A 24,482-nucleotide genomic window follows, 5' to 3' on the forward strand; every position below is an offset into this window, starting at 1 on the left:
AAGACTGGTTAGCAGAGATTGGGGGTGGGAGGAAGAGTATATATTGAGCACACACTTTTTGAAACTAAAGGAGATGAGGCCTTTATAATCCTAATTGTAGTTCGTAAGTGAATTTATGGAAATGGGATACAAAGTGTCTTAGTATCCAGTTACATTTTTTCCTGTAATATACTCTGTTAAAACACACACACACACACACACACACACACACACGCATCAAAATTAAGTGAAATCAAAGTCCACATAACAGATCTTTCTCTAAAATTGAATGTAAAACCTTTTATCACACAAAATGATTCCTGAGTGACCTTCTGTGGTAGCTCACAAACATGACGCCTTCAGTTTCATTAACTACATGGTCTGGTGTCTTTTTCTTTCATAAAAGAAATAAATGTGTGTGTGTGTGTGTGTGTGTGTGTGTGTGTGTGTGTTAATTTCTCAACACTGAGTTCTTAAGCTTCAATACTGAACAACAGGAAGCTTCCAATAGAGACATGAGGAAATAAGAACGATGACATGATGACATAATGGTCAAAGCAGGAAACCCAAATGTTTATCACAGTGTGTAAACCAACCCTAGATGCAATTATCTGAGAAGCTTTAAAATGGATGATGCTAGTTCTATCATAAATGCAATCAAGTTTTTCCACCACCACCACTGCCATTACCAAGACTAACACTGGAGCTTTAAAAGATAGGACACTTTCTTTTCTTTTCTTTTCTTTTTCTTTCTTTCTTTTTTTTTTTTTGCAAACACAAATGGGAAGATAAAGGAAAGGTATCCGAACTACAGAGCAGCATTTACTGGTTTTAAAAACCACTTAGTCCAGAAGGTAGCACAGCAAATAAAGTGTTGAACTCTGATGCATGAGGTAGAAAGCTACTTTATGTCTCTACTAACATCTCAGCTCAGTCTCTCTGAGAAACTGTATTTTTGCTAATGTTGGGGAGAGAATAATTTCAGAGAGATGGCTGGCTGGCTGGCTGGGGGGTGGGTAACTAGAGGAGGAGCACAGAACTTTGCTGATAGGTAGGGTATAGAACCACAGCCCTGTGGTCTTATAATCTTGTAAACCAATATTAACTCACTAATAATGTTTTAAAAGAAACATAAGAGGAGAAAGATAGAATGGAAAAAGAAGAGTAAGGAAGGGGAAGGGAAGGGAGGAGAGGGGTGGGGAGAGGAAGGAGGGGAGAAGAGAGGCTCTGGAAGTTAAAAGTATCCAGTTATGCATCACCAAGCAACCTTCTAAGAAATGCATTGTGAGGTGTGTTCTTTGTTGTTGCGAGCATTATAGACTATTACCACTCAAGCCTTGATGGTACATCTAGGGTATGTGGAGTAGCCTATTGGGCCATTTTCTATGAGGTTCACACTTGGTAGAAATGTCCTTAGGGGTTAGCTCAGTCAGTTAGAGGACCAATTTGCATGCCTGTGGCCCCAGAGGCCACAGTTTGGGTCCTCAGGACCACTTCATGCAAAAGTTGAGTAGTATGGTTAGTCCAATCTCTCCCTCTTCTCTCATACAATAAATAAATCTTATTTTAAAGAGAAGCATCCTTAAGTGACATATGACTATACCTATAACAGCTGAAAAACATATTTGGAACAAAAAGACATGGGGAAAGAGGGAACTGGGAAATATACACAGAAAACCATATTCAATCTCAAAGCTCTGTGTTTCTGTAAAAAAGAGAAAAAGAAAGAAAAGAAAAACAATACTCTTTTTTAAAGCAATATTCGTAATACTTGCAAATTCCATAGGAAAGAGAGTACTGCATCTTATGTCTGAATATCTATTTTCCAAAGAAGGTTGCCCTCACCATGCCCTTACATATGAAACATGGAACAAATAAAATAAAATTACACACAGGAAGGAAAAGGCACTCAACTCAGAGAACCAAGGACTGCTATATAAGCAAAGAATGAGGCTCCTCTGGCTCATAAATAAATAAATAAATAAATAAATAAATGTCAGGTCCATAACGGAAATGTAGGCTTCCCTTTTTTACACAGTATGAAAGAAGCTTCAGAACTAAAAACAAGCCACAGATGTTTACTTTTAATTTAAATCAAATTTAATACTAGAATTGAAACAGATAACTCTCTCAGCCAAATTTCAGGTTCCAAAAGAAAAGCCATCATTTGCAACTCCCAAGAGCTGAGGATAGAGACACACTCCTTGCTCGTGTTAAGACATTTGGTTCACCTAGCAGCCGTTTCTGTCCATCAGAACACCATGGACTTTGGGTGGGGGACAGAGACTGATTCCCAAGGGTAGTTACATGCTCATTACTTTGGAATAACTTTGCTCTAAAAGGTAGAGATTTCACAACAGGAGATTTCAGCCTACCTTCCAGAAGTTGGCATTGCAGTGGAGGCTTCTATCCTCCAGGTTTCTAGATGTGGTTCCCCAACTGTCTTTGACTGTGGATCCTCTCTGTTGAATGTATAGGCATTAGCTCTGCCAATATGTGCACATTTATCAACTATGCATTTAACTCACTACTGTAAAATATTATGGTGATTATCAAGTCTATATACAATACAGAAAATAGTGTTATTTTAAATAGAATTTTTTCCACCAGGGTTATTGCTAGGGTTCAGTAAATTACTCCACAGTTCCCAGTGGCCAATTTCCCCCCTTCTTCTTTTGATAGACAATAAGAGACAGGGAGAGCTAGACAAGGAGGGAGGGAGGGAGAAATAGAGATCTACAGCACAGCTCCACAGCTCATGAAGCTTCCCCCTTGCAGGTGTGGACTGGAGGATTGCATTCTAGTAGTGTGTGCATTCTAGTGGGTATACTACCACTGAACCTGTACATAGAAATTCTAACTTTTTTTTCTCTTAATGCAATGGGTATGATAGTATCTCACTGTTTGAAAGTGGTATTTTGATCTTGTGCCAAAACACTCTCATTGTGTGTTTCCACTATATGAGACTCCAGTCTAAAGGAGCTGAGAAGAGGTGGGATGAATCTTGCACAAGGGGTCTTTACTGCAAAACCCATATGCAGTTTCTTATAATACCTGACCCTAGAAAAGAGATCACCACATTCTTGATGGACACTCCATATGTTCTACCCAAGAAGGAATGATTAAACTGTTCCACACAAATAGGAAAAGGTGGCACAGAGATAATAACATCAAAGTTAATTTAGCCATGAATTTCACCTCTTCATCATCTAACTGCATGTCATGAGAGAGACATCCAGAGTCAAAAACCAAAGAATAAGAAGATTTGAGTGTGCTATTCTCCACATTTTGCCTGGATGCGGTAACTCAATGAGGTTAAGCAAGACAGCTAGCCGCTCATTTTCTCTGTGCACATTAATGCTCAAGTTAAGCACTCCTCTTGATATAAAAAATTAAACTCCTAAAGGAAAATTCTTAAGACGTTAATTTGCCACACTCTGTTTATCCCATAGGTTCAAGTGTTGGATCTGATATAATGTCAGATGTGAATCATTAATTAAGTGCACTGATCCAGAAAAAAAAATAAGCAGGCATATGTTTAGTTGACATCTGACACTTCCCTGACTCTCTTCAAACAATATAATAGAAGATGTCTAATGAAATTGTTAGAGAACTAAACAAGCAAAAAATGGAGAGAGATGCCTGTTTTAGGGAACCTTAGAGCTAACTTCTTTCTCTGCAATCACAGACACAGGAGCACATGTGTGCTGGAACTTAGGCACACCTGCTACCGCACATGAAATCCAATAGATACTCTCTCTGAAGGGAGCAGGCATCAGATATCAAAAAGACCTTGATGGAAAGTTAAGTAGCATGAGGATTCTTAGCTAGTTGTTAAGCACACAATGTGCAATATGATATTTATTTTTGAAAAGTTCTGGCAGACATGAGTTTTAAAATGAGTTCATTATAGTTCAAGGCAGAGCACAGAGCATGGACGTCCCAACCCCATTCAACCACTCAGCTGCAGAATGGGCATTTCCTCTATACAAGTTATCTCTGTGTTCTTTGGTTTCATCATTTGTAGGACATGGGAGAGAGGGAGAGAGAGAAAGTTGGCTGGCCAAATGATTCAATTCCCAGAGACTTTACTGTGATCAGTGAAAAGAAAAATAATTTCTTAACAGATGATTTAAGGGACTGGGTGGTGGCCCACCTGATTGAGCACACAAGGACCTGAGTTCAAGTCCCTGGTCCCTACCAGCAGGGGGAAAACTTCACAAGTGGTGAAGCAGTGCTATGGGTATCTCTCTGTCTCTCTCCCCCTGTCTCCCCCTTTCCTCACAATTTCTCGCAATTTTTCTTTCTTTATTTATTTATCCAATAAATAAATAAAGATAATAAAATTTTTTTAAAAACCAGAGTATTGAATATGGTACTCAAGGCACAAACAATAATGTTATTATAAAGAGTACTAATAAAGAAAATTTATGTCACCATTCTAGATGAAAAGAGGGTGAAATTATACCTAGAATATTATAAAAATGGTGGAGTATTAAACAGAAAGCCAAAGAAGTCAAAATCACATATGTTACATAGTTCTAAATGTGTTGGTGGCAATTTTTAAGTTCATAAAGCATATGCACATATTTATGGGAGTAAATATACATAAAAATCTCTAGATCACTAGTGTAGTTGACTCTTACCTACCAATGATGGAAAGGATTCTGATCAGAGCTGCAAAAATGCTGCTTCCTTGTATAAGCTGGAAAATCCAGAAGGGCAGTTCTACTTTCCATTTGCTCCATTTTATGAAAATGGAAACTTCCATGCTAAGCAATGAAGGTTCGGGACAATTTTATATTCCCAAATTTGCCTGCCAGCCCCTGCAGGTCTCTCAAACCACACAGAGACATGTGGTGAATGGAAAATGATTTCTGTTGAATGAAATTGGTTGGAAGACACAGCATTAATAATGTTCTGAGATTTAACATAAAAAATAAAAGTCAGGGGGCCCAGTAGGGGCATTTGGTTAAGTGCACAGACAACCATACACAAGGACCCAGGTTCAAGAACCCCAGGTCCCCACCTGTAGGAAGGATATTCCATGAGTGGTAAAGCAGGTCTTTCTCTATCTCCTCAAATCCTATCTGTCCTGTTACATAAAAATAAAACATAGAAAGGAAAAAATGGCTGCCAGGAGTGATGGACTCTTAGTGAAGGCCCTGAGCCCCACCATGGTGGCAATAAAAACTAACCAAATAAAATCATAGTAATAAATGTGAGAGGCTGGAAAATGGTTCACTTGGATAGTGTGCTGTTTTGCCATGCCTGTGGCACAAGTTCAAGTCCCAACGAACTGGAGAAGCTCCAGTGCTGAGGTCTTTCTCTCTCTATCTACCTATCTACAAAAATAAAATAAATAAATAAAAGTAGAATTTCCATTTTTCTCTTGAAAGCCTTTTAAAGGAAATGTAGAACTTAAAATGACCATGATTAAAAAAAAAAGAAAGAAAGAAAAAAATCATTCAGGGGAAGTTTTGATATATCCAATGCACATTAAATGATCATTTATTTCTCTATAATATGAACTCTTGCTGCAGGAGGAACACTTAGGTATTTTGAAAAGTTGAGATAACAGCCTCCTATTGTAGGTGACAATGAGAGCATTTACAAATTGCTCATTCTGGATAGTTTTAAAAGTCTGAATAAGTCACAGTGATCTGCATTTTCTTCTTGGTAACTAGATCATTAGGTGGAATAAAAAATTTAAAAAAAAACAAAAACTTCTGCTTGGTAATCTGATAGTAACACCTTGTGAATAATACCAACTAAAAAAAAAAAAACCAAACAAAAACCAGCATCTCCTGCTGTTGCCAGTATAACCCAGAGCAAATATATGTGCTCATAACACAGTGATTCAGTCCAGAAAGCAAACTAAGCCCTGAGATCACAAGAGAAGGGTTTGCCAATTCCCACATGATCTCCAGTCCTTGCTCACAGGGACAGAGAGGTGTAGACAACATGGTTCCTACCCTCTAGGGGCTTGCAGTCCAGAGAGGGAAACAGAAAACAGACAGAGAAATTAAACACAGTGATGCTAAGTGCTACTGTGAAGATGGCATTATAGGCCAGAGGAGAAATGCAGTCAAGTTCAGAGCAAAGTCAACAGTCATCTATCCCTCATCATACTAGACAACCTGATTACCTCATTATCTTGGGGTTAAAGTTTTCTCTATGGGAAACTGTGCATAGGACAATAACAAGGGGGTGGAAATACCACTCACTTCCTTCCTCTTTCTCCTCTCTCTCTCTCTCTCTCTCTCTTTCTCAAAGAGCTGGGCAAACAATAATCTGATCTGTGATGAAAAGCTGGGTCCAGTGTTTGTACCAGCCTCTCCCTTTTCTGTTGTTTGCTTAACAGTGCACTTGATTGGCCCAAGAGAACGTTTTATTTTTGTTCCCATTTTTCTTTTGATTCAGTGAAGATACGTGTAGGAAAATAATATCTTCTATGTCAGGGACGGGCCCAATTGACTTATATCAGTTATAAGTCCCCACGGAGTTGAACAAAGAGGCCTAGATATATTAATTTCCATGTCCAACACACCCAGAAATAACAAATGCTCATGAAATGTGGGAATTTCTCAAACTCTCAGAAACAGAATGAAGAATGTATGTGAATAGAGAAACAGAATGTGGATAGATGCTCCCTAGGATGGCACAGCGCATGAAAAGAAGCAAGATTCAGAAACTGGAGATAAGAATAACCTTGACAATTCTGAAAAGGGTGAGACATAGACTGAAGGGGAAAGTAAATATGAGGGAGGAAGAGAAAACAGTACGGTCTGGAGGACAAAAAAGAAAAAAAAAGGAGCTGTTATGTGACATTTTCTTATATGTCAGGGGTCACAAATTCTGGCCAAACTACAGACACATTATACTTTCCTGTATCAAGAACCAGTGGACATTCCATTTAATGACAAAATAATAGCATTGCTTAAACACCAAGGGCCTTTTATGAAACACACACACCTTCCTACCTTCAAAAGAAGTTCTTTCAAAATGCCCTTTGAATATCTGTATATAAATACATACATATACTATTTCTGTTTTATCAATAAGGAAGCAGGCTCAAAGAGATGCAGCCAATATCTTGTCATCCTGTAAGTTGGCCTTTGTTCTGCTGGAGCTGAGCTGGGATAATGCAGGCAGCCACTGGGACTTGTCAAGTCCCTAAGCACCTCTGACTACAACTCCCTTACCAGGGAAAGCATAGTGAATGCCAGTTGGAAAAGCAACAGCAAAGAGCACTAACAACACTCAGAAAACCGGCACAGCCGAGACTGCCTCTTCAGGGACGGAAAACCTGCCTTCTTGGTGAGCTGTTGCTTGGGCTATCTGCCAGGTACACAAAGCCTCACCAGTCACATTCCAGAAGGAGAGCTTCTTCAGTTTGCAATCTCCCTAACCACCGCTTGCTCTACCTTTGCAATTACTCAAAACTAATTAAAACGAACATAAGTGTCTCGGCTGTGAAATTCCTGTTCTTAACAGTGGGCTGTGTGGTAGGAGAGCACACAGATGGAGTTTCCTTTTTAAAAGAAATGTTTTGGCACTCAGCTCTGTTAAGAGTTTTCCCTTGTTTCCATCTGGTTTGAGTATTGGAAGTCGTACATGAGAGAATGGAAAAAAGAAAACTCTGTTGACATGCTAAACCACTAGAAAAACTGAACTGGTGGAAAGGGCATCCTCTAAATCCTCAGAGATTAAAATGCTTTTCTCAGGGAAGGTTGTCACATTGTGGGTTTTTTTTTTTTTTCCATCCAGGGTTATCACTGGGGCTCCGTGCCTGCTACTGCTGCTGTTGTTGAATAGGGCAGAGAGAATTGAGAGAGGAGGGGAAGACAGGGGGGGGGGGGGAGATAGACACCTACAGACATGTTTCACCGCTTGTGAAGCTACCCTCTCCCCCTGCAGGTGGGGAGCCAGGGGCTCAAATCGGGTCCTTACACCAGTCCTCAGGTATCACGACATGGTCGCTTAACCCGCTGCACTACCGCCCGACCCCTGTCACATTGATTTTTATGGAAGGGAGAGTTCTGTTTCTTAGGCCTAGCACTATACTGGAAAAATAAAATAGTAGTGTGGATAATTTGGAGTCAGATGGACAGAGATATGACTGTTGACTGCCTGCAGTGTACTTATTCTCCTTTAAAATAGCAAAAGCCGGTGGTTTAAGAGGTGACACAGTGGAGAGAACATTGGACTCTGAAACATGATGTCCCAAGTTTGATTCCTGACATCACATGTGCCACAGTGGTGCTGTGGTTCTTGCTCTGTCATAAATAAGTAAGTCTTCAAATGTTTAAAAACAAAATAACATAGGCTATGATACAGGTTATTTGAGGAGTGAACAAGATATGCCTATCCATTTCGGGCATTTTTATTCACTAGGCTTTTAAAAAGGCAAGCATTACTATCATTTTTTCACAGGAAGCATTCTAGCATCATTAAGGAAACTGTAAAGTAATTAAATGACTGGACAAAAACAAGTTCACACATGGCAGTATCCTAAGGGAAGAAAAAAATTTGCAAATTCCCAACCCCCTAGAAAAATATGTCTTTATTTCATGGGAGGGACCCTGAAAGCAAAATGAATATTTTTGCCTTCAGATTTTGCCTCCAACGGAAGATCTAGAGAATGTTAAAAACAGAAATGAAAACCACATGTCTTTGGTTGGCATATCCCTTTCTGGTACCCTTCCTAACTGGCCTTATTTCTTCTTCACAAAACTTCTGTATTACTAAACAGTTTCAAGATGGCCACTAAAACCAGTGGGTGAGTTATTCCTTATGTGTACAGAAGGTAAGTACCTTATTGACACAGCTCTACTGTATTTACTTTTTCTCTTACCAATGTGTCTAATGCCTGTTTGGCCATTGGTTTCTCAAGAGCTCAGAGGGGTATAGCATGATCACATTCCTGTCCTCATAGTAACTCGCAAGTCACTCATTTGGGCAAGTTAATTTATTTCAGTATGCTCAGTTGTCTCCTCAGCTACCTCATAGCCAAGTTATAAGAGTTAAATGAGGGGGGTGGGCGGTGGTGCACTGGATTAAGCGCACAAGCTAAGTAAGAGTTGAATATATATGGTATATATATGTATATCATAGCACAATATGCAAGGAATAATTATATGTGATGTATAGAAATTGAATAAATATCATTACTATTACTCCTATCATCATTATCATTACAACCCAAAGGTGAACTGGATATTAAACATTGAAGCCTAAGCTGACTCATGGTACAAAAGCCGTCTTACCCACTTTGACATAAAATATTTCAACAGAAAACCCTCTCTACCCTTAATATACATGGAGAGAGAGAGACAGAGAGATAACATGCACACAGAACAGCAGGAGCATGCCCACTGGGATCTCAACAACTGGGTAGATTTCTATGTCAGCTATTTCCAGAATGGTAACATTAGAGGGCATGCATGACCTCTCTGATGAATACTGCTTTTATCATCTATGAGACAAACAATGGTCATCACCCAAGCAATAAGGATATTGTGAATGTAAAACAGAAATACTAGGGAGTTGGGCTGTAGCGCAGCAGGTTAAGCGCAGGTGGCACAAAGCACAAGGACCGGCGGAAGGATCCCAGTTCGAGCCCTGGCTCCCCACCTGCAGGAGACTCTCTTCACAAGTGGTGAAGCAGGTCTGCAGGTGTCTATCTTTCTCTCCTCCTCTCTTTCTTCCCCCATCTCTCTCCTTTTCTCTCTGTCCTATCCAACAATGATGATAACAATAATAATAAGAACTACAACAATAAAAAACAAGGGCAACAAAAGGGAATAAGTAAATAAAAATTTAAAAAACAGAAATACTATAAATAGTATAAGATGCACAAGAGAGATGGTTTTTTTTCCTTCTACATAATTTACTGTGAATGTAAAACAGAATTCTATAAATAGTATAAGATGCACAAGAGGGATGATTTTTTTCCTTCTACATACTTTTTGAAGGATTCTGATTTTCTGAGATTGACCATTTCTCAATAAGGAAATACATTATTAACTACTCCTGGGTTAGTTCTTATTCCAGATTTTTTCATATTTTTCCTGGATAAAAACTCTTAGAAAGTTAACTCATGGGGTCAGGGAGTGGTGCAACCTGCCTGTTAAGCACACATAGCACAGAGCTCAAGGCCCTGTGGAAAGATAAGGGTTTGAGCCTCTGCTTCCCACCTACAGGGGGTCTGCTTCACTAGAGGTAAAGCAGGGCTGCAGGTGTCTTTCTCCCTCCATCTCTTTTTTCCCCTCCCCTCAACTTCTCTCTGTCCTATCCAATAAAATGAGGAAAAAAAAAATGGCTGTGAGGAGCAGTGGATTCATAGTGCTGGCACCAAGCCCCAACAATAACCCTGGAGGAAAAAAAAAAAAAGGGTCAACTCACCACACCTATACATCTATATAAACCACCTTTTTAATTTTTATCAAGGTCAAATTTCACATGTCTTATTACTTTCCAGTTCCTCTACTCCAATATTCATAGACCTTGTGATGCAATTCAGTATGAATTAGAAAATAGATAAAGAAACATTCTTATTCCAGATCACTGACAATAATTTTGGTTACTCTGATTTCAGCAGGAACCTAATAAAGAATGTTCTCAAATCTTCATAAATGTTTCAGGTCTCCATTTGGATTATTAGCAATGCTTATTTCTCCCTATTTCAGATATCTGAAGTAAGAATCAAATCTGGTATGAAATTTGGTGTGAAATTTTCAGAATCCTAGAATCTCAGCACAAAGGAACCTATGAACTTGTCAAGTTAATAAATTTAAGCCAAAGGAAAAGAAAATTTCAGAATTTTGACCACAGCCACTCAAATAAGAAAGAAATAAAGAAAGAATTACTTTTGACAGAGTTTAGTACTAAAAATCTAGTGTGTTGTGTCCAACATAACAAAAAGCTCACCTACAGTATAACTCCCCGAGGTAGTGAAACTCCTCGATATTAGTATCTTCAGTGTCTGTTATGTAGCATTTATAAAGTACAGGTAAGCTTTTACATTGCTGTTATATTAAATAAAATGAGGTAAAATGAAGTAATCTGATTTTTTAAAAGATCTAGAGATCATTGTTAGGAATACCAAGGACTGGGAGTGACCGAGAAAATGAACAGTATTGTCAGACTCTATGTTTCTAATTCACACCATTACCTTCCATGGAGATCTATTTATATACTATTTCATAAAAGATGATACAGAACTTTAAAATAAGTAAATGTTTCTCTGTATAAAATTAAAATCACTTTGAAAAGATCAAGATCTTCTGCTTCAACAAAATTTGTAAAAGAATATACTAATCACAAAAATTAAATTTCCCTCTATGCTCCTTCTAAGGGACTAATAAGTAGCAATCAAGTAAAGACTGAACAAGGAGGCCAGTGTTATACATTACACTCTAGGAATCGTAATAGGAAGACACATTTTCACCATGAACTTCCATAATGTTCAGTAGATAACTGGCCTCCAGTAAATAGATTTTTTCACTACTTAGCATGTTAGTTTAGGTTTTTTGTTTGTTTTGTTTTGTTTTTGCCTCCAGGGTTACTGCTGGGACTCAGTGCCTGCACTAAAAATCCACTGCCCCTGGAGGCCATTTTTTCCTTTTTGTTGCCCTTGTTGTAGTTGGATAGGACAGAGAGAAACCGATAGAGGAGGGGAAGACAGGGAGGAGGAGAGAAAGATAGACACCTGCAGACCTGCTTCACAGCCTATGAAGCGACCACTCTGCAGGTGGGGAGCCAGGGCTCGAACTGGGATCCTTATTCCGGTCCTTGTGCTTTGCGCCATGTTTGCTTAACCTGCTGCGCCACTGCTCAGCACCCTCTATTTTAGTTTTATAAGCCCATATTACCTTGGAAGAGGCAACCAACTGTAGAAATTGGGGGGGGGGATTCTCAGCTCCACTATAGGGGAGCGGGGGTAGGAATACAGTCTTTTGGCAGCAGCAATGGTGTTAATATACTCCCATTAATTTATAGTCCTATGAATCACTATTTAACCAACATGAGGGGAAAATAGATTGAATACCTCAAGCTTTTTAATGCATAGACTTCAGTTCTGAGTATATATTCCTTTAAGTACTTATGGTTTCAAATTAGCAAATTGACTGAATTTTAACACTGGGCTTATTGTTAATGCATTTCTAATAATAATTTTTTGAAATATTAAATCACCTATAATTTAAGACCAGGGAGACCAGAAGCAACTGATCTTCTCAGTATTTAAGATATAGTTATTTGTAGATATCATTAAATGATATAAATCATGGTAAGGTCTTGTATGGTACAGTAAATCCTAATAATGGGATTTTCAAAGTAAACCAAGTTCCCAAATAACTTGGTTGTAACAATGACTATCTATTGCCTCCTTAAACCCTACGACTGCAAGGCTCCTTCCTCATTCTCTGTAAAACCCATATTTCTCCCGGTCCTGGATCCTCTGGGGCGTTGCTCCTTTTCCTTCATGTTTCTCTTGATTCACACCATTTGATACTGCATCTGCTGATGTCAACCAAATCAGGCAACAGCCACCTCTACGGGTTTCACTTCAGAATATGTCCAGAGACACCAGGCCTATGAAATCAACCCTCCATCTCCAATACTCTTATGAGACCTTTTCTAGTTCATAGGATTCTGTCGGAAAGTGGGCCCACTTCCTGGGAAGTCCAGGCCCTTGTCCATGAGGTCCGAGTGGAGTGGGTCGACTCCAGGCTCTCCCCCCTCTAAGTCAAGACAATGGCGGGTTGCCCCAACCTCATGAACTAATGATGGATGACTTCTCCGGATGGGGACTACCTTTCTGCACATGCCTCTCTTCTCCCCTTAAAACAAAGGCCATGAATTACTGTACAGTGTGTATGGCCAAACTTGAAAACCACTGCAAACGTTCTGTTACTCAACTGCCCCCCTCCTCCCCCTCCTCTGAAGTATGTGTAGTTTACCCTCAGGGAAAATTGCATTGTGGACTTGTTATCAAGCCTTGTATGGTAACTCTTCACTTGTAATCAGGTCAAAATGTGACTATGCATTGTGTTGCTTTGTGCCTGGATTATTACCTTAACCTTCTCCCTGTACAATGGGTATATCTGCTGGATTTCTCCCTCAATAAATGAGTAGCTTCTCTGAGGCCTCGCCTGGAGCTGGATGAGTCTGGTGTGATTCTTGCCTCTCCGCGCACATCACCCCAACATGCAGAGCCACCCCACGACTCCCAGGGGGCCACTCTGATCCCTGTCACCCAATGGCTAGGGAGGCGGAGGACCCAGAGTGACAGCCCACAGGATTCCTTAATTCCATTCTGGTGGCTCACTTCCTAACAATGTTACAGAACCTAGATATAGGCCAGAGCCCATGGGATAGGGCACATGTGTGCATGTATCCATAAGTTAGGGGGAAATATATACCTTAAAGTAAAAGGGCACAAAAGTCTGCAGCGACTCAATCTAAGTGCAGCAAACCTGTAGAAAGACCTAAAAAGACACCCTAGTGTACTTAATCAAATAGTTTCTACTTAGACCTAGATACCCTCCTCACTTACTCCCTATCTTATTTCCCTCAATCACTCTATGGCTAACATTGTCATGTAAAGGAAGGACTACAAAAACTGAATAAGGGCATGAGACCAGCATACTTTAATGATGGCTCTCTTGGTCACTACCAGGCCACCCTATCATCTGGGGTCCTAGTCAAGGAATCCTGTAACTCCCACATAGATATGATGGTTCTAGACCTCAAACAGATTCCTCTCTCCACCATCACTGGTCATCTCCATCAGGAACAACATAGTGGGTCCTCTGTGGGCTTCTACAGGACCTTGCCCTCAATGTCGAACAACAATGGTACAAACTGTTCCACTCTGAAGGGATGCTGAGTCAAAATTCTCTGCCACTTGAGGAAGACTGGTCCTGAAATGAGTGCAACCTATAATGTTCTGAAGCTAAGACCCTGGAATGTTAGCTCCAGTGCTAAATATGAATAGACATGGGCCCTAGGTCAGAGGGATGGAGTTTACAGTCAACAGTATTTATATAATTTCCCCATATTTGGGAGCTACTCTCTGCCCTGATTCATCTTTCTACTCCTATTCCCAACTCTGACACCATCTTCCCAGATAATACTTTTAGTCCACCTACATTTTAGGTGTCGGACTTAGCAAAAATTAGTAAAGTCATGGTCCTCTTGGAATATACCTAAAATAGACTTCCTAGCTTCTTCCAGTATGAAGACCCCAAAATCTCATCTGCTATATTCTTACCTTTTGGTTTTTTATTATTAAACAATTTGTTCTGCTTTATATCTTAGTGCTTTTCAGCCACCAATTTCCAGATGCTACCATGATGCCAACGTGACTTGCCTGGCAGACAACCTCACCAATGTGTCCTGGAACCCCAACTCCCTATAGCCCTTCCACATTAAGGAAAGATATGGGGATATGGAACAACCTGTCATTGCCCATGTACAGTGGAGAAACAACTACAGAAGCCAGACCTCCTCCCCTTATGCACCCCGTAAAGATCTTTGGTCCATACTCCCAAAGGTATGAGGAATAGGGAACCTTCCAATGGAGGGGTTGGGATACAGAACTCTGGTGGTAGGAACTGTATGAAATTGTACCCCTCTTATCCCACAATATAGTTGATCATTATTAAATTGCTAATAAAAAAATGGAGGGTAGGTTTCACTTTGCATTTTCAAGGAATTAGTGTCCTAAATTATAAACAAACACTGTACTATAAGCAACTGCACAGTAAATGATACATGTAAACATCTCCCATTAAAAATCTACTGTGTTTATCTTCCTCGACAATGTGTATGGGGCTATAAGGAGCACAGAACACAGTTAAAATAAATACAAACACAGGTTCATAGGAAGAATAGCTCCTTCTGCCTGAGGTTCAAAGAGGACAACTTGGATACTTTCCACTTACAAAGGAGGTGGCTGCTTTCTGTCTACTTTACAGGGCAGACTGAAATAAGAAGGCTAATAAATTCATAAGATAATTCCACTAGTGATTTCATAAGACATTTTAATCAAATTTCATTGAGCTCTATTTGCATACACTAAAATACATCAAATTTTAAGTATGTAGTTTAACTAGCTGTGAAAATGTATGTACCCAAATTAACACTGTCAGAAACAGAACACTTAGACCACTGCAAAAAATTCCCTTTTGCCTTTTTGCAATCAATCCCTAAGCCCACCTCCTCACAACAACCAATGGCTTTCTTTGACTGTACATTGCTTTGTCCATTTCAGAATCTCATGAATAAAATCATATCATGTAGCCTCTTCTGTTCGTTTCCCACACTGCATGTTTTGAAATTCATCTGTGTTGCTGAATGTGGGATAACTCATTTCCTCTTACTGACAGATAGTATTCCACTGCACCGACAAAAGAGAATTTTTATCCATGCATATGTAGATGGACACTTGGTTATTTTTGTATAGATGAACATGAGCTTGACTTTTCAATTAATCTAAGTTCAACTGTTGATGTATATAGGTAGATAGTTATAGAAATAATAGTCAACTCATATCTGTGACATTAGGAGAATCACTGTAGTTTCCAATAGAAGGAATGGGGACACAGAAATCTGGAAGTGGGAAAAATGTAGAATTGCACCCCCGTGATTATGTAACTGTGTTAAACCACTAATAAAAAATATGATGCTTTTGTGTGGCCATATATTGTTATTTCTCTTGGATAAATTCCCAGGAAGTGTGCTTCTGAATCATACAAGTGTCTTTTTAATAAAAAAAAAAATTCCAATTATTTAACAAGGCAGTTTAATCAATTTTTAAATTCCCACCACCAAAATATTAGCTAAGACTGCTCCAAGTGCTTATTAATACCTGGAACTGATGGTCTTTTTAATTTTAGCTATTTCTGAAAAAAAGAAAATGGAAACCAAATCTTTATGAATGCTTATAGACTAAGGCATCTCAAGCATTTGCTTAAAACACAAGTATTTCTATACCAGTAAACCATTCAGGAAGACCAAAGAAAACATACATTCTTTCCTAAGGTATCCTGAATGAATTGGAGGGATTATTTTTCTCCTTACACAAATACAGCTAAATGACTTTTAAAAAATCTTATTTCCCTTGTTCTAGCACCTTTTCAGATGCTTCCAGAAGATATATAGCCGATTCTGAATAAGTTTTATAATCACAGGCCTCTACTTTTCAAATTATAAATTTCTGCCAGATATTGGGGGATGAAGGGTTGCTAGTGAAAAGACTCATTAGAGAATATTTGTAAGGATATCTTTCACATACACAAGGTAAAAAATATTGGATAGAAAACACTCATGACTAAAAGGAATATGTTAACAAACTTTCACCATTGTGATATTATTGTATTTTACATTTAAAAAACCTTCCATAGCCTATTTGAAATGTGGTTTTAAAATGTCCTACAGACGACCTCACCAACATGTTCTGGAACCCCACTTCTCCAGACCCCTGTCCCACTAGGGAAAGACAGAAACAGGCTGGGAATATGGATCAACCTGCCAATGCCCATATCCAGTGGAGAAACAATTACAGAAGCCAAACCCCCCACCTTCTGAACCCCATTAATATCTCTGGTCCATACTCCCAGAAGGATAAAGACTAGGGAGCCTACCAATGGAGGGGAAGGGATATGGAACTCTGGTGGTGGGAACTGTATGGAATTGTACCCTTCATATACCACAATCTTGCCAATCATTATTAAATAACTAATAAAAAGTTATTTTAAAAAAATGTTGCCCTAATTAGGATAGTTTTTACTTTTGCAAAGTGGAAAGCTGGTTCTTGTCAATTAAACCACAAGAAAGACAAAAGAAGGGGGGGACAGATAGAAAGACAGAAGAAAGGAAGGAAAGAAAAAGAAAGAGATCATCAGCTCAATCTCCCAGAAAGCATGGGTGGTACACTTGAACAGCAGGAAGGAGGTTATCATTCCAAGGCTCTGCTTTCACTTCACGGCCTCCTATGAGAGCTCATTCTTGTCTGATCAGGAAAAAAACCTGCTTAGCTACCATAGCCCCTGGCTGGAGTCCTCTCTACACTCATCCAGAACCAGTGAGGTCCTGCCTTCCTCAAAGCTCTGCGTTCTCTCAAACAGGCTAGTTCTCCTCACATGTTTGTGCTTCACTCCAGCCTTCCTTTATCCATAGGTAGCAATGTTTATTTCAACGAGTAGACTGTTAATACTTACTGTCCCTTCCCCATCAAATAAGCTAAGTATCAAGAATTTTCCTTATCACTGTGTCTAGTACTCAAGAGTGTTCAATACAAAATTAAAGAAAAAATAATGCTCAGCACATAAAAAGTACTTAAAACTTGGGAGTCGGGTGGTAGAGCAGCGGGTTAAGCACATGTGGCACGAAGCACAAGGACCGGCATAAGGATCCCAGTTTGAGCCCCGGCTCCCCACCTGCAGGAGAGTCGCATCACAGGCTGTGAAGCAGGTGGCGCAAAGCAAAAGGACCAGCGTAAGGACCCCAGTTCGAGCCCCTGGCTCCCCACCTGCAGGGGAGCCGCATCACAGGCTGTGAAGCAGGTCTGCAGGTGTCTGTCTTTCTTTACCCGGCTGTGTCTTCCCCTCCTCTCTCAATTTCTCTATCTAACAACATCAGTAACAACAACAATAATAACTACAACAACAACAACAAAAGGGCAGCAGAAGGGGAAAATAAACAAATATATAAAAAATACTTAAAACTCAACTAATTACTGCTAATTATATTACTTTATCAGAGTTGAGACCTATAAACCTTCAAGCTTCACCTAAGTTAGAAAATAAAAGTGGTTGCTTTCTTCCCTGCTAATGTTATAGAAACCTACCTAGCAAATTTTTGGATATCAAAGTTGTTTGGCTTTAATTTCCATTAAATTATTGACTAACAAGGGGAACAAAAGGGAATAAATAAATAAAATAAAATAAAAAATTATTGACTTACAGGTCAGATCTACTTTATCAAACTATCACAAAATTCAGATCCATGCAAAAGGTGAAGAATTTCAGAACAAAAGATATCCCTCCATGAAAATGCAACAAGAACAACAAAATGTTCTCATGCTTCCAGAGTGTTAATCTGAAGGTCCTCCTCCACCAGACTTTGCAGAAAACTGAGAAATTTTACCCATGTATCAACAACTATATGTACAGTAAACCATGAATCCCACTAATAAAAAACAATAAATAATAAAAAAAATTAAATTGAAGGTCTTGGTAATTTGTAAATGAACTGTGGTTATCCAGTAAGTCCCAGCTTCTTGTTTCCTATGGCAGGCAAGATGGTAATAATGCTGTTCCACTGAGATGAGGCGGAGTTCCCATTCCTCTTATAAACTTCATGATCAGAAACCGACTGACAGTATCATGTGCCTAAAATACCAACTAACCCATCCTTTCTGATGAGCTACCTTTTTTTTTTTTTCCAACTACCTATTTACAAGAAATTTCAACAAGACAGGGACAGAGTAGAGCCAAATGCAATGAGAATCACTATGAGTCCAGGATCGGTTATGAGCACCCATGCTCAAACACAAAATGTAGTCCAGTGCATTCTGTTCACACTTAGTGCAAGTGAAAACTCTGGAATCTAAATTGCACAGTATTCAAATATTGTGAGGCCTAAAGTTCAGTAACAACACACTAGTCAGGGGATGAATGGTGGCGTCCCTGGTTGTATACAAACAGTAACAGTGTGCAAGGATAAACTTGGTCCCCCCTTGAGGAAAGGAAGTTTCATGAGCAGTGAAACAGTGCTGCAGGTATCTCTGTCTCCCTCGCTCCTCTTTGCCCCTTCAATTTCTCTTTGTCTCCATTCAAAATAAATAAATGAAATAAATATTAAAGAAAAATGTTACAATATTAGGAAAGGCTACTTTTGCCTTTCACTTTGTCATAAGATGTAAATTGAGCCCTTGATAAATACCAGGCATTTGACATGTACTTTGAAGGAATGCAAATGTCCTCTAAAAGTAACCAGGTGTTTATTAACCTAGTTCCTGATTGGGGTTCAGAAGAACAGACTAGCATTTCAATGGGAATTCTCTCACATTCATTGAAATAAATGCTTTCTTCCAGATAGTAAGAAGGCATTCTCACCAAGGGCTATGCCCCCATTTCATTTTAAACTACAATAAAATCTTCACTAGCTTTAGAAGAAAGAAAAACTATCAATAATGAGATTTTATTCTCAAGACACAACTGAAAAAATAAGATGGATTAAATTAAGGGTACTTCTTCCATTGCCCAGTTACAAGGATTATTATCAGAAATATTATAAATGCCCTAGGTGTTCAGATTAGAACACCTAGGGAAACAGCATAGACAACTTATCAAAATTTTATCTCAGGGAACTTGATATGAACCTACAGTAAACTCCACAAATTTCCTACAATCGCAAACAGAAAGAGAAGAAGAAGAAGGAAAAAAAGTAATCCGACCAAATCCTAAGCTTACTAAAACAGATGTCTATCCCTGACAAGGAACAGCTGTCAGGTAAAACGGTGATTTATGAGATGAGTCTACATTCTCGCACTCCATAAGGTGTCAATATTTATCCTGAGAGAAACTAGAAATAAATTTTGGCAACTCTATGAAAAAGAACCTCAATGAAACTCAAATTACTTGTTATGAAATTGATACAAATGCCAGCAGTCATTCTAAAACAAAAACCCAATTTCTGTCTATGTTCTAATAAAGGAAATTATAGATCAACAAATGTACCTCCCAGCTCCTTTACAGAAGCTTTGCTGTTTGTTTGTCTGTTTGCCACCAGGGCTATTGCTGGGGGTCAGTGTCTGCATGACTTCACTTTTCCAGACAACCTTCCCCTACTCCCCCATCGCAGGTGGGAGATAGAGAAAAGGAGAGAATGAGGGGAAGAGAAACAGAGAGGAAACATACCTGCAGGACTGCTACAGCACTCATGAAGCTTCTCCCCTCAAAGTGAGGACCAGGGGCTTGAACCTAAGCCCTCAAACATGGTAATGTGTGCACTTTACCAGGTGAGCCACCACCTGGTCCCAAGATGTCCTTAATGAACTGGAAAATGCATTAATGATTTTTGTTACCTTCTCCATATAACGCAACACCCCAAAGAATATGTAAACAAGGTTCAAAGAAAATCAGATAAATAGGTAAGATAAGAGATAACAAACATCTTCAAAATATGGTCATATCACCCTCCTGAGACTTAACTGTTTTTAAAATAGAAGTGCTTTCAATAAAATTAACATTTCATTTTCTTACCCGACAGGCAGATATAGGTTAAATATTCGCCTTGGCCCCCAGTTGCTAAGAAAGGAATCTTTTTCTTTGTCCTCCTCTTGACTTGGACAGCTCCCAGCATCCTCTCATCAAGAGGGGCAAAAATTTCCTTGCTGATGGCAGACTTGGCACTCATTGTAGATCAAGTCAGAAAGACAGACAGGAAGTTTTCTAAAGAAGGGAAAAAAAGTTGGGCAAGTTGGAATTGTCAATACTTTAAGGACCCATGTATAAAAGGGTGGTTAATTGATTTTGCAGATGAATTGATTTCCAGTTTGCATTTAATTTCCCACTTGCTTGAAATACATTAGAGAATCATTCGGAACAAGGTCTTCACAATTGTAGTAACAGTAAAAAATACTGATTCACTCAGGAAAAACATCAAGTACACTAAAATAAACTGCACAAAATGGCAGCTAGAAAGTCTACCCATCTCTACCTCAACTGCTCCTAACTCTAACTGGCAAGTAGTAGCCACCTATTTCTAAGTCTGTAAGGAATCTTATTTTACATTATCAGTTAAGAAGTCTTTCCACTGTTCTTGCTGCTTCTTCAAAAATCTTCTTTCGCCCTCCTATAAATCCACTTCCTTAATTCTATTTGTAGTGGAAATAATTCTATCACCCTCTGCATAATAACTATACATGCAACAAAAGAGCATTAATTTAATCGCCCTTCAGCTGCTTTGGATCAGGCTAAATAATTAATCCTTATTTATTAGTCTTTTTTTTTTCTTTTCTTTACTGAGTCCTACTTTTTGGTGAGCCTCTACATCGAGTTGCCAGATTTGGGACCATTGCCAAGTCCTCCACATTTTCCTTAAAGTGGACACTGAATTCTTAAAAAAGTATCTGATTAATGCAAAGTATTTTGAAATTACCCAGCAGTCTCCATGTGCTATGCTCCTGTGGTTAACTGGCAGCATGTGCCCAATAATTAAGAAGATAAAGCACTTTGTTGCTGACTCACAATGAATTCCCCATCACCAAACTCACATAGACACAGTTCTCCCACCCCTCACCCCTTGTTAAATTTAGTTTTCCAAAAGTTGTGGTTCTCTAATGGCATTCATTCTATTTATTTCCATCTGTTTTGTTCAAGGTCACTTTAAATTTTAACCCTGCCATCCAAAAAGCCTGAACAATTTGTATAACTGTTTTCTATTCCATCATCAGAGTCTCAGTCTAAGAATCCATCAGTAACCAGCATTTGCTCAGCAATTAACAGGGCCGAGCAAAAAAGTGCAGGAGTGTCTGTGGTCATTCCAGAGTGGTGTACAGAATTTTGGGGCGTCCTGCATATGAATCAGCAGCACAGAGATCAAGCTCAAAGACTCGCTCTACCTGCTGTAAAACTGGACCCAATTACAAATACCTACTGCACGTCCCCTCCATTGCCAGTATTAGAAATACAAGTAATAAAGACTTGGTCCCTGTTCTCCAGGAGTTGACTATTGACTGTATCACAGGTTTTCCTTAAATCAGGATGATTGGAGGACCATGGGAACAAGATTTAAGGAAGGTGTCAATATTGTTATTGTAACCAGTCCCCATCAGTAACCTCATAGAAGAGATACTTTTTTCAGAAAGGCATTCCTCTGTTTAAATAAATCTATGATAGTTTCAAGTCAACAAATGAACTGGTTTTCCTTGTAATGCCATTAACAAAGAATGGCTTTTTAAAAAATCTATAAAATGGAAATATTGGGAGTCGGGCAGTAGCACAGTGGGTTAAGCGCACGTGGTGCAAAGTGCAAGGACCTGCTAAAGGATCCTAGTTGGAGCCTCTGCTCCCCACCTGCAGGGGAGTCGCTTCACAGGCGCTAAAGCAGGTCTGCAGGTGTCTTTCTCTCTCCCTCTCTGTCTTCCCCTTCTCTCTCCATTTCTCTCTGTCTTGTCTAACAACGATGATGACATCAATAACAACAACAGTAATAACTACAACAATAAAAAAGACAACAAAAGGGAAAGTAAATAAATATAATTTTTTTTTAATATTTAAAAAAATGGAAATACTGAAAAGACCATTAGATAAGAGGAACACGAGTCCCACCACCAGAACTCCATATCTCATCCTCTCCCTTGAAAGATTTCCTATTCTTTATCCCTCTGAGAGTATGGACCAAGGATCATTGTGGGGTGCAGAAAGTGGAAGGTCTGGCTTCTGTAATTGCTTCCCTGCTGAACATAGGCATTGACAGGTCAATCCGTACTCCCAGCATGAAGAGTGAATTTTTATTACCTATCTATACCTAAATCTCCATATTATATATCTATGTCCAGCTCTATTTGTGCCTGATCTTCTCATCTTATCATTGCCACAAGGTCAGTGCCAACAGATTCTTCAGTCTGGCTATGTACAAAATGACAACAGCATGGAGAATGTGATTTCCAATGTACTTCTCTTGGACACACTGTGATTTCTAGAAGTCAGCAAACAGAATTACCTCACCATGATTTACCCCGTGATTTTTCCTAAGCAGGGTATTTTAACTCTCAGAAACATCATTTGAAAACTGAGACATATGCAAGTCCTTTTCTAACCACAAGCCCTCTCCCCTGTCACCATGTGGGGACATGTAAAAGAAAAAAAAAAGGCAGTGGTACTACAGCAGCCTCAAACACTGTATAAACAATAAAGAAAAGCATATTCCTATACACGTCAGCATTCTCTGGCCAGCATTTTCATGACTGCTTTTCCAGCTCAGATTTACATACTCATAAAACTGTGGTTAAAAGAAACATTTTGTTGTGGTTATAGGGGGTATTTTATTGTGCCACATCTGTCAGGAAAAAAGAAGGGAAAGGGATCTAAGTAGTTTTAGCAAGTACTTAGGAAAACCTAGTCTCTCCTGTAAAAATGGTAAGGAATGGGCATGGTTATTTTATTGTTATTTTTATACTGTTGTTCAGTGATCAAGAACCAAAATGGGGCCGGGTGGGTTAAATGCACACAGCACATAGCACATAGCACATAGTACATAGTAAGAACCAAAATAATAATACACGTGTGCGCGCGCACACACACACACACACACACACACACACACACAAAGATAATACCAGTAAAGTCCCTCATCACAAGTTTTGGACTCAAAATAACCCGGTTTCAAATTCCATCTCCAATAATGGAAACTTACCTAGGTATATGATAGGTACATCTCTCAAAATTCCAGCTGATTAATTTATAATATGACAGGGAAACCCAGGAATCTGCATGTTTATTTATTTATGAGAGAAGGGAGAGAAAACTAGAACATCACTGGCATATGTAGTGCTTCAGACCAAAGCTGGGGTTGCACCTTGCAAGTCCTGAGCTCTATTTAGGCTCTAGCTCCTGGGCCACAGAGGACTACATGTTTTAAAAAAAAAAAATCTCTCCATGCTGAATTCAGATTTGCAGTCAGATTTGGTAACCAACAGGCACTCTGATTTCTCCTTCTTATCCACTGTAAAGACCCATTTCTAAGGTGGTATTAAAATATGTACAAATGAACATAGTCATATAGGTCTAAATGAGCCTCTTGAATCTTCTCATGGTTGTGTTTGAGAATCTCCTCCTGCTGAGTTTGTTAAAATGTAGCCTATACATTTCTCATTTTTATCATACTTAGAGTCTTGCATATAGTTGATGATCTATCTGTATTTAAAAGGTGCCACACCAATGAAGGAGAAAAGTGAGGCTTTGGCAAATAAAGTTTAGTTTCTCGATATACAAACACCTTCTGGTGTGGATAGCTACATTTGCAGTTGCGACACATCTGGAGGCTATTTTACTATTTCTATAGTGGTAGGAGAGTCATAGATGTTTTTTGCTTGCTAGCTGGTATCATGATGAGGACACTAGAGTAAGTAATTTGCACACATTGTTTCAGTGAATTCTGTTACTGGAACTTCACTAGGAGGCAGGTGAGAATAATGCCATGTTGCAGTTTGTAAAATTTTTTTTTTGCCTAGCTGTGGCTTGTACTTGCATAAGCCCACCACCCCCAGAAGACTTTTTGCTTTATTTCTGAGAGAGAGAGAGAGAGAGAGAGAAGAGGACAGGAGAGACACCACAGCATCTATCTGCATGTTGCTCCTATATAGTGCCAGGGTCTCAGATCCGTGTCCTTGTGGACTCTGACAGGGTGGGCTACTCCCAGTCAGTCCCAGAATTGCTTCTTTGGATTCAACCAAGTAACACTGTCAGTTCTTATAGCTTACTGTT

General features: G+C 39.2%; 1 protein-coding gene across 1 annotated transcript in view; it reads right to left on the reverse strand.

The window, feature by feature from the left end:
• The window catches only part of LOC103125349 (syntaxin-binding protein 6), a gene marked incomplete at its 3' end in the record, with an annotated part of 152,985 nt that extends 132,521 nt beyond the window's left edge, over positions 1-20,464 (reverse strand). The window contains exon 1 of the mRNA XM_060183905.1: positions 20,256-20,464. Coding sequence (XP_060039888.1) covers positions 20,256-20,409 — 154 coding nt within the window. The remainder of the gene's footprint in view (positions 1-20,255) is intronic.
• Between the last annotated feature and the right edge of the window lie 4,018 nt (positions 20,465-24,482).

The sequence above is a fragment of the Erinaceus europaeus genome, unplaced genomic scaffold, assembly GCF_950295315.1.
Source record: "Erinaceus europaeus unplaced genomic scaffold, mEriEur2.1 scaffold_290, whole genome shotgun sequence".
Taxonomy (NCBI): domain Eukaryota; kingdom Metazoa; phylum Chordata; class Mammalia; order Eulipotyphla; family Erinaceidae; genus Erinaceus; species Erinaceus europaeus.